The sequence below is a fragment of the Sapajus apella genome, unplaced genomic scaffold (genome assembly GCF_009761245.1).
Source record: "Sapajus apella isolate SASKATOON/1434 unplaced genomic scaffold, GSC_monkey_1.0 scaffold60, whole genome shotgun sequence".
In the NCBI taxonomy this organism is placed as follows: Eukaryota; Metazoa; Chordata; class Mammalia; order Primates; family Cebidae; genus Sapajus; species Sapajus apella.
The window spans coordinates 11,221,821-11,239,081 of NW_022437000.1; the positions used below are offsets into that span (position 1 = coordinate 11,221,821).

The 17,261-nt window shown below is 45.9% G+C and overlaps 1 protein-coding gene across 11 annotated transcripts in view; it reads left to right on the forward strand.

Moving 5' to 3' along the window:
- Positions 1 to 13,935: 13,935 nt before the first annotated feature.
- Positions 13,936 to 17,261, forward strand: part of ARHGEF7 (Rho guanine nucleotide exchange factor 7) — a 182,388-nt gene continuing 179,062 nt past the window's right edge. For 8 of the 11 annotated variants that reach the window (XM_032246225.1, XM_032246228.1, XM_032246226.1 and 5 more), the window contains exon 1: positions 14,612 to 15,043. In XM_032246225.1, coding sequence (XP_032102116.1) covers positions 14,879 to 15,043 — 165 coding nt within the window. In that variant the 5' untranslated portion in view covers positions 14,612 to 14,878. Of the gene's footprint in view, positions 15,044 to 17,261 lie in introns of all 11 variants that reach the window. The other 3 variants (XM_032246239.1, XM_032246235.1, XM_032246227.1) reach the window with 2 other exon arrangements.

Genomic DNA, 17,261 nt, shown 5'->3' on the forward strand with positions numbered 1-17,261 from the left:
CTTGTAGACTCAGACAGAGAGCTACCTGGACGTTTTGTGGGGGCAACTCTTGAGTCTAAGGGGACCTCCTCAAGCCTTGGGTCCCAGAGCAGACCAGCACTGGTGCCACAGCTGCAACCGAGCCACAGCTGCAGGACCGAGGAACAGGAAGATTGCACCACCAGCCCTCACTGGACTGGGCTGGGCACTAGCTTCTGGCTTAGCAGCCGTGCTTCTGCGTGAAATCAGTGCAGCAGCAGTCTCCTGCTGTTCTAGGAAGCACCCGCCTGCAGCATGGGAGACCCCACCCATCCCCACCATTGGCAGCCACATAAGCAACACCTGCTAGAGCTTGCAGCTCAGCGTTCTCACTTCTGTGTGAACTCAGCCAGAGGATGCAGCCTCCCGTTGTCCCAGGAAACACCCAGACAGCAGGGCGGGTGACCCTGTCCAAACCAGCTCCTGGTAGCCAAGTGGGCAAGTCCTGTTAGAGGTTTCAACCCAGCAGTCTCTCTTCTGCCTGAACTCTGCTGGCAAGCACAACCTTGTGTTCCTTTGGGAAACACTCGGAGAGCAGATTAGGGCTGATCCAGCAAGGGTACTGCCTGTCTGCCAACTGCAGTCCCTGCCTGAAAGAGCCCCATGGACCAGAACACCCAACAAAGAAGCAATGGGCATGAAGACAGTGATTAGAGGGCTCCTCCAAGACCCAGTAGTGGACCAGAATTGAAGCCAGTTGGCTGAACCCACCTTATACCACAAACAACCCCCCAAGGGCATCAAAGAAAATAAAAGCAAAAAACCCCATTCAAAGGACACCAATTTCAAAGATTATAAGAACATCATCCTACACAGATGAGAAAAACAAAACAAAACAAAACAAGGGCAAGAACTCTGGCAACTCAAAAAGCCAGAATGTCTTCTTTTCTACAAATGACTGCACTAGTTCCTGAGCAGTGGCTCTTAACAAGATGAAATGACTGAAATAGCTAAAATGTCAGAAAATGATTTCAGAATATGGATAGGAATAAAAAGCATTGACATTCAGGAGAAAGTTGAAAAACAATTCAAGGAATCTAAGGAATACAATAAAATTATGCAGAAGATAACAGACAAATGGCTGTTTTAAGAAAGAACTGAACTGAACTGAACTGATAGAGCTAAAAAAAAAAAACTCAATTCATGAATTACATGGCCAGGCACTGTGGCTCATGCCTATAATCCCAGCACTTTGGGAGGCTGAGGTGGGTGGATCACTTGAGGTTAGGAGTTCGTGACCAGCCCGGCCAACATGGTGAAACCCTGTTTCTACTAAAAATACAAAAATTAGCCAGGCATGGTGGCACATACCTGTAGTCCCAGCTACTCAGGAGGCTGAGTTGGGAGAATCACTTGAACCCAGGAGGCAGAGGTTGCAGTGAGCTGAGATTGTGCCACTACACTCCAGCCTAGGCAACAGAGCAAGATACCATCTCAAAAAAAAATGATAATAATGCAGGCCAGGCATGGTGGTTCACACCTATAATCCCAGCACTTTGAGAGACTAAGGTAGGTGTATCATTTGAGCCCAGGAGTTTGAGACCAGCCTGGACAACATGGAGAAACCCCAGCTCTACAAAAATACAAAAATTAGCCAAGTGTGGTAGCACATACCTGTAGTCCCAGCTACTCAGGAGGATGAGGTAGGAAAATCACTTGAGCCTGGGAGATGGAGGTTGCAGTGAGCTGAGATCATACCACTGCACTCCAGCCTGAGTGACAGAGTAAGACCCTGTCTCAAACAGCAGACTTGACCAAGCTGAGAAAAGAATTTCAAATCTAAAAGACTGGTTCTCCAAAATAGCTCAGTCAGACAAAAATAACAAAAAACAACAAAGAAGAATGAACAAAACTTTCAAGAAATATGGGATTATGGAAAAAGACTAAATCTACAACTCATTGGCATCACTGAAAGAGAGGAAGAGAAAGTGAGCAACTTGGAAAACTTATTTGAGGATACTATCCATGAAAATTTTTCTAACCTCGCTAGAGAGGCCAACATTCAAATCCAGAAAATTCAGAGAACCCCTGTGAGATACTATACAGGATGACTATATTAGGTGGTTCTTGAATTGGTATAAAGAAATACCTGAGACTGGGTAATTTATAAGAAAAGAGGACAATTATGTTTCTACAGGTAGTACAGGAAGCGTAACATTGGCATCTGCTTCTGAGGAGGCCTCAGGAAGCTTTTACTTATGGCGAGTAAAATGATCCATCCCATCCAAACACCTCCCACCAAACCCCACCTCCAACGTTGGGGATTATATCCTAACATGATATTTGGGCAGGGACAAATATCTAAATGATATCAATGACCATCCCCAAGACACATAGTCATCAGATTCCCCAGGATCAAAATGAAAGAAAAAATGTTAAAGGCAGCTAGAGAGAAGGGGCAGGTCACCTACAAAGGGAACTACATCAGGCTAACGGCAAACCTTTCAGTAGAAAGCTTATAAGGCAGAAGAGATTAGGGGCCTATATTCAGCATTCTTAAAGAAAATAAATTCCAGCTGAGAATTTCATATCCAGCCAAACTAAGCTTCATAAGTAAAGGACAAATAAGATCCTTTTCAGACAAGCAAATACTAAGGGAATTTGCTACCACCAGACCTGCCTTATAAGAGGTCCTTAGGGGAATACTAAACATGGAAAGGAAAGACTGTTACCTGCCACCATAAAAACAGACTTCAGTACATAGACCATTGACATAAAGCAACAACCACACAATCAAGTCTGCATAATAACCAGCTAACAGCACGATGACAGGACCAAACCTACACATATTAATATTTAATCTTGAATGTAAATGGACTAAATGCCCCAATTAAAAGGCACAGAGTGGTAAGTTGAATAAAGAAGCAAGATCCAACTATATGCTGTCTACAAGAGACCTATCTCACATGGCTGTCACCCGTAGGCTCAAAGTAAAGGGATGAAGAAAAATCTACTGAGCAAATGGAAAAAAGAAAAAATCAGGAGTTACATTCTAATTTCAGACAAAACAAACTTTCAACCAACAACAGTCAACAAAGACAAAGTAGGGCATTAGATAATGACAAAGGATTCAATTCAACAGGAGACCTAACTATCCTAAATATATATGCATCCAACACAGGAAGACTCAGATTGATAAAGCAAGTTTTTAGAGAACTTTGAAGAGACTTAGATGACCATACAGCAATAGTGGGGGACTTCAACACCCCACTGACAGTATTAGATCATTGAGGGAGAAAATTGACAAAGACATACAGGACTTGAACCTGACATTTGACCAAATAGGCCTAACAGATGTCTACAGAACTCTCCACATCAAAACAGCAGAATATACATTCTTCTTATCTGCACGTAACACATACTGAAAAATCAACCACACAATTAGCCATAAACAATCCTCAGAAAATTTTCTAAAAACTAAAATTATATCAAACACACTCTTGGACCACAATGCAATAAAAATAGAAATCAATTCTAAGAAAATCACTCAAACTCATATAATTACATGGAAATTCAACAACCTGCTCCTAAATGACTTTTGAGTAAACAATGAAATTAAGTCAGAAATCAAGAAATTATTTGAAGCTAATTAGAACAAAGATACAACATACCAGAATCTCTGGGACACAGCTAATGCATTGTTAAACCCCCTCAGAGACTGCTATGAACACCTCCATGCACACAAGCTAGAAAACCCAAAAGAAATGGATATATTCCTGGAAATATACAATCTCCTAAGATTGAACCAGGAAGAAACTGAATCCTCAAAGAGACCAATAATGAGTTCTGACTGAATCAATATTAAAAAGCCCACCAACTAGGAAAAACTCAGGACCAGACGATTCACAGCCAAATTCTACCAGATGTATAAAGAAGAGCTGGTACTATTCTACTGTAATTATTCCAAGAAATTGAGGAGGAGGGACTCCTCCTTAACTCATGATACAAGGCCAGCATCATCCTGATATAAAAACCTGGCAGAGACACAACAAAAAAAAGAAAGCTTCAGGCCAATATCATTGATGAACACAGATGCAAAATTTTGCAGCAAAATACTATCATACCAAATCCAGTAGCATATCAAAGCTAATCCAACAAAATCAAGTATACTTTATCACTGAATGCAAGGTTGGTTCAACATATGCAAATGAATGAAAGTGATTCACCCCATAAACAAAGCCAAGAACAAAAACCACCTGGTCATCTCAATAGAAACAGAACAGTGGCTCACACTTGTAATCCCAGCACTTTGGGAGGCTGAGGCAGGCAGATCTTGAGGTCAGGAGTTCGAGAGCAGCCTGACAACATGGTGAAACCCCATCACTACTAAAAATATATAAATTAGCCAGGCGTGGAGGTGCACGCCTGTAATCCCCGCTGCTCAGGAGGCTGAAGCAGGAGAATCACTTCAATCTGGGAGGCGGAGGTTACAGTGAGCTGAGACAGTGCCACTGCATTCCAGCCTGGGTAACAGAGCAAGACTCTGTCCCCCAACCCCCCAAAAAAAGAAAGAAAAAGAAACGAGACAAAAAGGGCTTTTGATAAAATTCAACATCCCTTCATGTTAAAAACCCTCTACAAACTAGGCATCGAAGGAACATACCTCAAAAGAATAAAAGCCATCTATGACAAACTGACAACCAAAAGCTTGACGCATTTCCTTTGAGAACCAGAACAAGACAAGGATGCCCAGTTTCACCACTCCTATTCAACACAGTACTGGAAGTCCTAGCCAGGGGAATCAGGCAAGAGAATGAAACAAAAGGCGTCCAAATAGGAAGAGAGGAAATCAAACCTTCTGTTTGCAGAAATATGATTTTATACATAGAAATGTCCACAGTCTCTGCCCAAAAGTTCCTAGATCTGCTACACAATTTCAGCAAAGTTTCAGGATACAAAGTCAATGTACCAAAATCAGTAGCATTTCTGTTCACAGACAGTGTCCGAGCTGAGAGCCAAATCAAGAACAAGATCAGGCCAGGCGTGCTGGCTCATGCCTGTAATCCCATCACTCTGGGAGGACAAAGTAGGAGGATTGCTGGAGCCCAGGAATTCAAGACCAGCCTGGGCAACAGAGGGAGACCCTATCTTAACAGAATTAAAAATTAGCTGGGTGTGGTGGCTTGTGCCTATATTCCCAGCTACGTGAGAGGCTGAAATGGGAGAACTGCTTGAGCTCAGGAGGTTGTGGCTGCAGGAAACCATGATCACACCACTGTACTCCAGCCTGTGACAGAGTGAAACCCTGTCTCAAAAAAGAAGAAGAAGAAGAAGAAAAAACAAAGCAAATGCAATCCCACTCACAATAGCCACAAAAAGAATAAAATTCTTAGGAATACGACTAACAACGGAGGGGAAAGATCTTTTCAATGAGAATTACAAAATACTGCTCAAAGAAATCAGAGATGACACAAATGGAAAAACATTCCATGCTCATGGGCAGGAAGAATCAATATTGTTAAAATGGCCATATTGCCAAAGGCAATTTATAGATTCTATGCCATTGCTATCAAACTACCAATGACATTCTTCAGAGAACCAGAAAAAACTATTGTAAAATTCATATGGAACAAAAAAGCAGCTCAAATAGCCAAGGAAATCCAAAGCGTAAAGAACGAAGCTGGAGGAAACACTTCACTTGACTTCAAACTCTATTACAAGGCTACAATAACCAAAACAGCATTTTTAGTTATTGTACAAAACAGATGTACAAAAACAGATACCTAGACTAATGGAACAGAATGGAGACCCCAGGAATAATACCACACACTTACAACCGTCTTATCTTCAACAAAGTCGACAAAAAACAAGCAATGGTGAAAGGACTCCCTATTCAATAAATGGGTAGTCATATGCAAAATATCAAAACTAGAACCCTTCCTTATACCATGTACAAAAATCAGCTCAAGACGAATTAAAGATTTAAATATAAAACCTAAAACTAAAAAACCTCTGGAAACAGCCCTGCCAAAGATTTCATGGCAAATATGCCGAAAACAGTTGCAACAAAAACAAAAATTGACAAACAGGACCTAATTAAACTAAAAAGCTTCAGCACAGCAAAAGGAACTCTCAACAGAGTAAACAGACAACCTACAGAATGGGAAAAAATACTTGCAAACTATGCATCTGATAAAAGTCTAATATCCAGAATCTACAAGGAACTTAAACGAATAAGCAAAAACCAGCCAGATTAAAAAGTGGGCAAAGGATGTGAACAGACATTTTTCCAAAAGAAGACATACATATGGCCAAAAGCATTCAAAACAAATGCTCAACATAGTTAATCATTAGAGAAATGCAAATTAAAACCACAATGAAATAGCATCTCACACCATTCAGAATGGCCATTATTTAAAAAATCAGAAAATAAAAGACGCTAGCAGGGTTGTGGAGGAAAGGGAGCACTCACACACTGCTGATGGGAATGTAAATTAGTTCAATCATTGTAGAAAGCAGTTCGGTGGTTTCTCAAAGAATTTAAAGTAGAAGTCCCATTCGACATATCAATGCCTTTATTGAGTATATACCCAAAGGAATATAAATCATTCTCGCACAAAGCCACATGCACATGCATGTTCACTGCACCACTATTCACAAGAGCAAAGACATTGAATCAACATAAATGCCCATCAATGGTAGATTGGTTAAAGAAAATGTGGTACATACACACCATGGAATACTATGCAGCCATGAAAAGCAGAGATCACATCCTTTGCAGCAACATGGATGGAGCTGGAAGCCATTATCTAAGTGAACTAATGTGGGAACAGAAAAGCAAATACTACACTTGTTCTCCCTTGTAAGTGGGGGCTAAACATTGGATACACATGGACACAAAGAAGGGAACAACAGACACCAGGGCCCACTTGAAGGTGGAAGTGGGGAGGCGGGAAAGAATCAAAGGACTGCCGTCAGATACTATGCTAATTACCTGAGGGATGAAATAATGTGTACACCAAACCCCCGTGGTGCATAATTTACATATGTAACAAACCTGCACATATACCCCTGAATCTAAAATAAAAGTTAAAAAAAGTTGTCCACGAGAATTGACATTTCTAATAGACAAAAAGGTGGGAACAGGTAACAATTTAAAAACTCAATTGCCTATTGGGAGGCTAAAGCATTGCTTGAGCCCAGGAGTTTGAGACCAGCCTGGGCAATAAAGCAAAAACTGTCTATTAAACAAAACAAAACAGAACAGAGCAGAACAAAACAAAGAAAACCTCAGTGGGTACAGTGTGAGTCTGAAAAAGTAGCTAAAGGGAGGTTTTGTTTTGTTTTGTTTTTTGTAGTTTTGGAACGGTTCTGTGGCCTGATTGTGGTAGTGGTTAAAGAATCTATGCATGTAGCAAAATGTATAGAACTGTCCACGTACATATAGTGCATGTAAAAACTGGCGAAGTCCAAATAACGCCTATAGTTCAGTGAATAGTATTGTACCCACATTGGTTTCTTTATTTTGAAAGCATACTCTGGTTATGTGAGACATTATCATCAAAGGAGTTGGGTGAAGGGCACACGGGAACTATCTCTACTTTTTGAAATCTATTGTGAGTATTTCAGAATAAAAAGTTTTTAAAGTATAAAAACTTTTTGAAATGCAATTGTATATTCTCTTGAATGAAGCATGCACAGTTTTTCATAAGTTCATGAAATATTTAAAATTCTAGCAAGTTTTAGGAAGTAGGAATGTATAGGCCTGATTGCCTGATCTCAGTCAATGGCCAGTGAACTCTCAATTCCTTGGTAATTAAAAAAACATGTTCTAGATAAAGATTGGGTCAAAGAGGGGAGCCCTCATACACTGTTGGTGAGGATGTAATTTAGTATCATCACTGTGGAAAACTGCGTGGAGGTTCCTCAAAAAACTAAAAATAGCACCATCATATGATCCAGCAAGCCCACTGCCGGGTGTATATCCGAAAGACAGGAAATCGGGCGGAGTGTGGTGGCTCATGCCTGCAATCCCAGCACTTTGGGAGGCCAAGGTTGGCGGATCACCTGAGATCGGGAGTTCCACCAGCCTGGCCAACACGGTGAAACTTCATCTCTACCAAAAATACAAAAATTAGCTGGGCGTGGTGGTGGGTGCCTGTAATCCCAGCCTTTCAGGAGGCTGAGGCATGAGAATTATTTGAGCCCAGGAGGCAGAGGTTGCAATGGGCTGAGATCTCACCACTGCATTCCAGCCTGGGTGACAGAGCAAGACTCTGCCTCAAAACAAAACAAAACAAAAATCCAAAAGAAAGGAAATCGATATATCAAAGAGATGTCTGCACTCCCATGTTTACTGTATACATTTTCACAATAGTCAAGATGATGGAATCAACTTAAGTGTCCATCAACAGATGAATAAGAATGGATGCAGTGGCTCACGCCTGTAATCCCAACACTTTGGGAGACCAAGGTGGGTGCATTGCTTGAGGCCAGGAGTTCAAGACCAGCCTGGGCAACATGGCAAAAACCCATCTCTACAAAAAATACAAAAAATTAGCCAGGCATGGTGGCACATTCCTGTAGTCCCAGCTACTTGGGAGGCGAAGGTGGCAGGATTGCTTGAGCCAAGGGGGTCAAGGCTGCAGTGAGCTGCAATCATGCCACTGTACTCTCTCCTAGGCAACAGAGTGAGACTTTGTCTCAAAACAAAACAAAAAAAACAGGTGAATCAATTTTTAAAAAGTGGTATATATAAACTATGAAACATTGTTCATCCATGCAAAAGAATGAAATCCTGTAATTTGTAGTAACATGGATGAAACTTGAGGTCATTTTGTTAAGTAATAAGCCAGGCACAGAAAGACAAATATGGCATGTTCTCACTTATATGTGAGAACCAAAAAAGCGGCTATCAGGGGGATGGAGAGTAGACTGGTGGTTACCAGAGGACAGGAACGGTGGGGGAAAGTGAGGGATGGAGAGAGTTCCTTGATGGGTACCAAAGTATGGTTTGACAAGAGAAAGAAGACCTGGTTTTGATAAATCAGTAGAGTGACTATAATTTACAATAATCTATTACATATTTCAAAATAGCTAGGAGAGAATAATTCAAATGTTTCTAGCATAAAGGGAAGACAAATATTTAAGGTTATGGATATTCCAATTACACTGACTTGATCTTTACAATGAATCTTGATAAGAATGTATTAAATTATTACATGTAACCTCCAAATACGTACATCTATTATGTACCTATTAAAAAAAAAAAGAATTTGGTCAAAGAGGAAATTGAAAGGGAACTTCCAAATCCCCTTGGAAGCAATGAAAAGGAATGTACTCTCTAATAAAATTCATGGGACACAGTGAAAGTTATATTTAGAAGGAAAAAGGTAATCGAGCATTCGTCTTGAGAAATGAGTGAAGGCACTGTGAAGCACCAGAATGGATCTGAGATTTTACCCTACTCACAAACAAATGCAGTCAGCCATAGTTTCACGGATGCTGGAAGAAGACATGCAACTCCAGGGTCAGAAACGCCCTGGCTGGGCAGGCAGCGTGGGCGCCAGGTTCATACCGGGCTCCTTGCTTCCAAGTCCCAGGAGGCCACGCAGAGGTGGCCCAGGGGGAGGCTTCAGGCATGGTGGGCTTGTGTCACAGCTAAGGGACTCCAGACTTAGGCAACCCTAGTCTTTAAAGGCACTGCAAGCAAACCTGCTGAAACTCTCCCAGAGAGAGCTATTTTTTAAATCTACTGGTTGGCAAGCAAATTTGTCCTCTACCAAAAGGGGAACAGTATCTCTACTTTCCAAGGCCATGTGCTTTAAAAGACTTTTGAAAAGGTAGTCTGTGACAAAAGCTGTCATTACCTCTGCTGCTCAGATACTCAGAAGTGGGAGAGACTCGGGGAGCAAGTTCTCCCAAGAAGTCCAAAAACAGAAATTAGGAAGAGGGAAGTAAGAAATTGAAATGCATCAGCTGTGTTTTTCAAAGTCTGTGAATTCATAACGACACTTTAGAAAAATCATTGGCCTCCTCTGAAGGATGCTGGAGCACCAACTCGTGATGCTGAAAAGTGGTAAACAATGGAAAATGAGTGAGAATTTATCTTGCCTTTCCAGTAGGAACTATATTTCAGAGTACCCACATAGTTGATAAAGAACAGTACCTTTTGCAGAATTCTAGCTGAAATATAACTGAAGGACTAGCAAGATATGGCAATTCCAAATGAAAGACTGAATCTGGTAGGAATTATGAATGCCTGCTGAAACAAAAGATGACGGTGGGTGGAATATCTGGATAATAACACCAGCACCACCAACTGATCCTAGCGTCATGGACATCCCAAGACACTACGTGCCTCCTGAGTGACATGATAGGAAGTTCCACTTCCCCTTCCTCTAATGTATTATTTCTGGGGCAGGTTCCCCATTTCTCAAGGGGCACTATTGTGAACTGATATCCCTCAAAAGATATGTTGAAGTCCTAACTCTGAGTACCTGTGAATGCAACCTTATTTAGAAATAGGGTCTTCACAGATACAATCAAGTCAAGACGAGGTCATCCCAGATCAGAGTAGGCCCTCATCCAGTGACTAGCATGCTTATAAGAAGGAGAAATTTGGACACTGACATAGAAAGGGAGAGAAGGCCATGTGAACAGAGGCAGAGATTAGGGCGATTCATACCCAGTCCAAGGAGGGAACCCCACAGATGGCTGGCTACCCACAGAAGCTGGGAGAGAAACCTGCAGCAGATTCTCCTTCTGTGGCCCAGAAAGAACCACTCCTGTCCATACCTTCGCTTCAGACCTCCAAACTTCAGAACTGGGAGAGAATATATTTCTTTTGGATTGGAGCTGCCCAGCTCGTGAGACTTTGTATGGCAGCTCCCAGGAATGCAAAGAGCCCAGTGGGACTGCACCCCAGGTGCCTGTGGCAATAACCTGCCATGAAGGCAGCCTGTGTTCAGCTTCTCCCCGTCCCTGTCCCGTCTTCCCACTTTCTCCCTCGTGCTCTTCATGCTCACTTCCCAAACAGGCAGCCTGCACTGAACCCCTGGTTCAAGGTCTGCCTTTGGGGGCTGGAGGGGACAGACCAAGGCAGATGGTATCAGAGGGGACAGTGGAAAGCGGATACCCAGGAAGAGGATCTCAAGGCATTTCTCTCCCTAGCCAGATGGCACGGCCACAGGCCGCTGTGTCAGTCAGCATTCTCCAGAGAAACAGAACCAATAGAATCTCTATTGACTAACGGATCATTCAGGAGAAAGGGAGAGAGAGGGAGGGGAATGAGATCTATAACAGGGAATTGGCTCATGTGACCATGGACGTGGGCACATTTGCTCTGCAGGGGCTCACAGGCTGACAACCCACAGAAAGTCCTCCCTTACTTGGGAAAGGCCAGTCCTGTTTTCTATTCAGGCCTTCGCTCATTTGATAAAGCTCACCACACTGGGGAGGACCATCTACTTTACCCAAATGTTCATTACATCCCAAACTCCCTCTCACAGGCACACTCAGAATAATGTTTAACCAAATGTCTGGGCACCCTGTAGCCTCGTCAAGTTGACACATAAAACTCACTTCACAGACGCCATTGCTGTTGCACCACGAGTGGCCGTCTCCCGTGGCCATTCGGCACCATCACAGGGGCGGGGCCTCTCACCTGTGCGGAACTGGCATGAGAAGCAGGGGCAGTGGAGGCACTGGCTTATGAAATAATGCTAATGCCTGCAGTTGAATTGCCCCCCTGAAAGACAGGTTGGGCTCTGCTGAATCTGAAGTCACCGCCGGGGGCAGCCGTCAATCCGAGTCCATGGGTAAAGCCAGCCTTCCTGCCCTCTGGCCAGAAGGTTCTGAGACCTGCTCCATCCTGTTCCATTTGTTTCTCAGTCCCCCCCACCCCCCGCAAGGGGAACAGAGCCCCAGTGTTCATTTTCACCCCTTGACTCCCTTATCCACTTCACTCCCCTTCCTCACTGTCCTTCCTGGGGTCATGCCCTAGCAAGCTACTTGCAGCCAATTTGTTGGCTCAGGATCTGTTTCTTGGGGAAACCCCATCAGGTTAAGTGTCTTGCTGGCGTCATGCTTCATGATACACTACACTGGTAAATGCTTTCTGATCCTGTGTACTCCTCTGGCCGTGTGTGTCGGTAGACTAATTTTTGCTGCGTTGCATGTTTTAATTTTAGCATTTGACCATATTTATCCCAAATGAATAGGACCTTGTTTTATACAATAACACCCAGCAGATACAGTGAGCTGTGTAGAGCCACTTTGCAGTGCATTCTTCAATCTCGACGGGGTCCAATTGGATAAAAGCAGTTCTACAGGGAGTGATTACTACCCACTCTAGGTAAATGGTCATCTGCTTGTCCAGCTTAAGTTTGGAGTGGATTTTGCCTTATGGATCTTGGCATTTTTATAGTGACCCCACACATGCTGCGTTAGCAGAGTTCGGCTGAGCTTTGGGTGGTAACTGGTTTTCAGTTGGGTTTGTGGGTGAATTCCCAACAGTGATGTGGAAGCGGGCTACGAGGCATTAGCAAGCAGCCACGCTGGGTGTGAAGCTGAATCCTCTCATGAAAAACGAGGGAAGTGAAGACACGGGCTTGCATGGAAAGCTGTTCTACACTCTTGAGGCAAGTCCAGAGGGCAGCCACAGAAAGGGCTAAACTTCTCCTTGGACAACAGTCTTAACTGGAGCTGACCCAATAGCCCAAAAGTGATGGGCGCCAGATTGCAGTCTGTATGGCCTCTGTAATAGGAACTTGAAATAGTGTTAAGAAAAGTTTAACCAAAATGCCCATTTTGGATACTGAAACAACTCAATTAAGCACCTAAAAATATCTAGCTTTGAGCAATGTTACTTTCTAAAATCGCTTCCAAAAAACCCTTTTTTGAAATTAATATATACCCAACATAAAAGAATGCAACTAGTAACCATAAAGTGTTTAAAAGCCTGGGCTTCTCCCCACCAAAAAAAGACTAATTGTAATTTTCTCCTGTCTGACAATAAGTGAGTCTCTGCTTCACTGGTCTCCCAAGGCCACTCCCTAGAGCTGGCTTTCTGGAGGACCATTTAATTGAGTCTATTTGAATCTTACTCAAGTCTAGCAGCTTGTAAGTACCAGACCGAATTTAGCAGGATTCGGAATGGTAAGGACTGCATGTGAAATGACTTCTCTAATTCAGCAGTAAGGAGAGTGGACAGGAGTCTCGGTGGGCAACCATCCCAGGGTTGACGTCCTTCCTTCCGTGGAGACTCTGGGTACAAGTCTTGATGTAGCTGTGGATTGCTCTCCTGTTTCCTAGAAAGTTTACAGGGCAGCAGGAAGAAACAGGTTGGCTATGTCTTTACTGGTAGGAGCCGAGCGTCGGGTGTCATCTCTGCCATGTGTTCAGCATCTGATCGGTAAAATGGGGACCATGATGGGAGGTGAGGCAGTAGACAGCTCTTCATGAGGGTTCCTACTGGTTGCTGTTATCACTGAGCACATTGTCCTCGTAATCCATAATTCATACTGCCATTTGAATATTTTGTGTATTTGCAAAGAAAATTTTAAACACTTAACTCAAGGCTAGAAATAAATACAGTTAGTGATTGCAAGAGAAATCCACCGGCAGAGGCAGAGGGACACGACCTAAACCTCTGATTATTTATGTGCTTTCTAGCCTCTGCCATTGAATGGATTAATGGATGTGCCTGGCATAGAGTAAGCGCTTTGCTTGTTCAACTGCCCGCGGGTCGCAGCGAGCAAACTGGGGAGAGCGCTCAGGGGCAGTGGGTGGAGTGAGCGGAGACGCGCGTCCTTTTAAGAAAAGGCTCCATTTCTTCCTCGTGTGGAAATGTGTGCGTGTCATCAGGTGCTCGAGGAAGCTCGTGCATGACCTGACAGTTGCCGTCTGGGCTCTCCAGGTTCGGCCTGGCCGCGTTCACAGCGCGGTCTCCAGCCCTGCTCTTCCGCGGCGCTGCGCCCCCGACTCGCACCCCGGCGCCCGGCCCGGCCCTTCCTCCGCACAGCCCGGGTTCAGGCCGCCCAGTCTCCTTGACCTTCCCCCAGCAGAGTCTGAGGCGTCGCTGTCCGTTTTGAGCGGGGTCACGCAGGCCCCTTCCCGGCCTGGAAGGTCGGCGCCGCGCGCTGAGCGTCAGTCCCCCCTCACCCCCGGCTCCAAACCCCGCCGGCCGCAGATGTCATCCTCATCCGTGCTCCGCAGCGACTGGAGGGAGCGAAGGGAAACAAACCAACGTCTCGTTTTCAGCCTCTCCCCGCCACCGTGACATAAAACCGGCAAAAATAAAAAGAGCATTCTGGGAAGCACTTCATCATTTCAACGCTCACGAATTCAAAACATAAACAAAGGGCTCCCAGGGCCCCTGCCCGGGGCGCGGGGCGCGCGGCGGGCCCGGGGCAGGTGAGCGCAGGTGCGCGCCCGCCCCCTCCCGGGGCCCCCGGCTCCTTCCCCGCGCCGCCCCGCGCCCCCCGCTCCGCTCCCCCTTCCCCGCCCGCTCCCCGCCGCCGCCGCCGCCGCCGCCCCGCGCACGGCCTGGAGCGGAGGCTGCGCAGGGCGCGGGGCGGCGCGGGCCGGGCGCGGGCCGGGCGGACGGCCGCGTCTTTCTTCTCCTGGCGGTGATGTCATTGGGCGACGGCGGCCGAGGCCGGGGGGCGGCGGCGGGCGCCCGCAGGTTCCCGAGCCTCTCCTGAGAAGGCGCCTGACCGCGGGCCGGGGCGCACGGAGGAGCGGGCCGGGCAGGGCCGGAGCTGCTGGGCCGCGCCGAGCCGATCGCCGGCGCCGGCCGCTCCATGGGCGAGGAGGCGGCGGCGGCGGCGGGGGCGGTGGGGGCCGCGGGCCGGGCCGCCGCTCCGAGGTGAAGCAGGCGCGCGCCCCTCCCCGCCCGCGCGCCTCCCGGGCCGCCGCGATGAATTCTGCCGAGCAGACCGTTACGTGGCTTATCACCCTGGGGGTGCTGGAGTCGCCCAAAAAAACCATCGCGGACCCGGAGGGCTTTCTGCAGGCGTCGCTGAAGGATGGGGTGGTCCTCTGCAGGCTGCTGGAGCGCCTGCTGCCCGGGACCATCGAGAAAGTAAGTCCCGGCCCGCGCCCCCGCCCGCGCCCCCCGGCCCGGCCCGCTGCGGCCCGGGATGCGCGCGGAGCACCTGGGGCCGGCCGCGCTCGGGGGACCGCGCGCCCTCCTTTGTGCGCGGAGCGGCGGCGCGGCCGGCGCCAGGACCGTGGCGGGAGCTCGGGGGGCGCCATTGTGAGCGGGGCCGGGGAGGGGGCCGGGGAGGGGGCGGGGGAGGGGCGCGGGCGGCTGGGTCCCCGGGCAGGAGTGTTCCCCGCGGCGAGGAGACCCGGCTTCCGCGCCGGCCGAACGCCGAGCGGCCCCTCGGCGCTGGGGTTCGGCTCCGCCGCCTCGCCGCGGCCCGATCGGAACCGCGTTCGGACGCCTTGCGGCTCTGTCCGCTGGCTTTGTGTGGACACTTCTTGCCGGTGCGTTGCGTGAGTTTCGCCTCCCGGGTGAATGGACCGGTTGCGCTGCATTTTTAAAGATGCTCGCATCTGTGGCCGAGGGCTGTGCTGGGAAATGATGTACTACTTTCCCCTGGAGAAAATTACCCCCGATCCCAGAGGACTGCAGACACAGGGTTTAAGCCCTGGTACTCTGCAAGGCTTGTTTAAAATTTCAGATTTCGTTCTCAGGTTCCTCCCTCGTTCTGAATAGAACCCAGAGCCCTGCAGGCACTGCCTCTCCCTCTCCGCTGGTAGTTCCCAGGCTGGAGCGTGTGAACCCTGACCCGAATCTCTGGAAGTGATTAAAGTTTGTTTTCATCGCCCACAAGCCGGCCAGCAGGGCCGAGGAGACAGGAGAGCTTCTAAAAACGAGGTCTCCCCGTATCTCAAAATACCAATCTTATTCCCAGGGTTTTTTTTTTTTTTTTTTTTTTTTTGGAGGAGGGGAGGGTGGTGGGTGGCCAATATACAGCGTTCAGATCAACAATTATTTAAAATGTGTTAAATACAGAAACTGAAGGGTACCATAATTAGGAAGAACGACTTAAGTTTTTAAGTGGGGTGTATTGGCCCCCATACAGGATGACAACTTGTGAATAAAAGGCCACCTAAGTGACTTGAAAAAGTAAAATGTTTAATCTTATACACGTGCGCATGTTCTGGTGCTACATTTTAAATGAGGTCAGAAAACATTTAATATGAATTTGGCTTGCATTCCAATTTTAGGTATTTTTCTTACTTGGCACATTTTTATGAAAACGGAATCTGCATATTAGAGTGAACGGCTGCCTGCCCGTCCATGAAATACAAACGTTCCTTTAACATGAAACTGATGTCACAGTGACATGATGATTTAAGACAGGAGGACTAAGGAGTAGGATCCGACTTTCAAGGCATTCAAAATACTTTGTTGTTTGGAGACTGGTACCGCTGGTAATAAAAGACAGATGTCGAAAAGTGTTGAAATACATGCTAAATTCACCAAAATGGCTTAAATAAAATCCTGTTCCATCTCTAAGAGCAAAGCTTTGAGAAACTTCATATGCTGTGTTGATAAAAACATGTCGCCATCAAAGAATATGTCGTTTGGCATGTTAACTGCATTAATAGTGATTGGCAGACTTCAATCATTTTCTTCTGAATTCTAGAAAGATTTTCCTAGAAAACTGTAGCATTCATTTTGTCTCTAAAACAACAAAGAGAGGAACGAATAAAATGTTGAGCTTGCAGAAGCCAAGTTAAAACAACTCAACATATTCTAAAACTGTAGTCATTTGGAAATGTCTTAGGTCAAATATGTTTTTCATTCCCCCTGAACTCCAGTTGTTTTGTTTTAAACTGACTCTGTCACAATGTAAGTTTAATGTAAAGCAGCATATTGTAGACACAATTACTGGTTCTCTGGAGTTCAAAGGTAGGTTTTTGGAGCAAAATAGCCGTTCTCTGTCTCTAAGATCCCTGCGTTTCAGTTTTGTGAGCTTTTTCCATTTCCTAGGGAGAGTTATCTGGGTTTTTTCTTTCCTTTCTTTCTTTTTTCTTTAAATAGAGATGGGGTCTCACTATGTTGGCCGGGCTGGTCTCGAACTCCTGGCCTCAAGCAACTGTGTCCCAACTTGGCCTCCCAAAATGCTGGGATTATAGCCATGAGCAATCATGCCCAGCCAGTTTTCTGGGTTTTTGATGTTTGATGCTTACCAGATAATCTGTGCCACAAAGCACACATGCTGAATAATTTTTACTTAAATGTGGGAATGTGAGTCTGAGGATGTTTTTCCTTAAAAAGATGCATT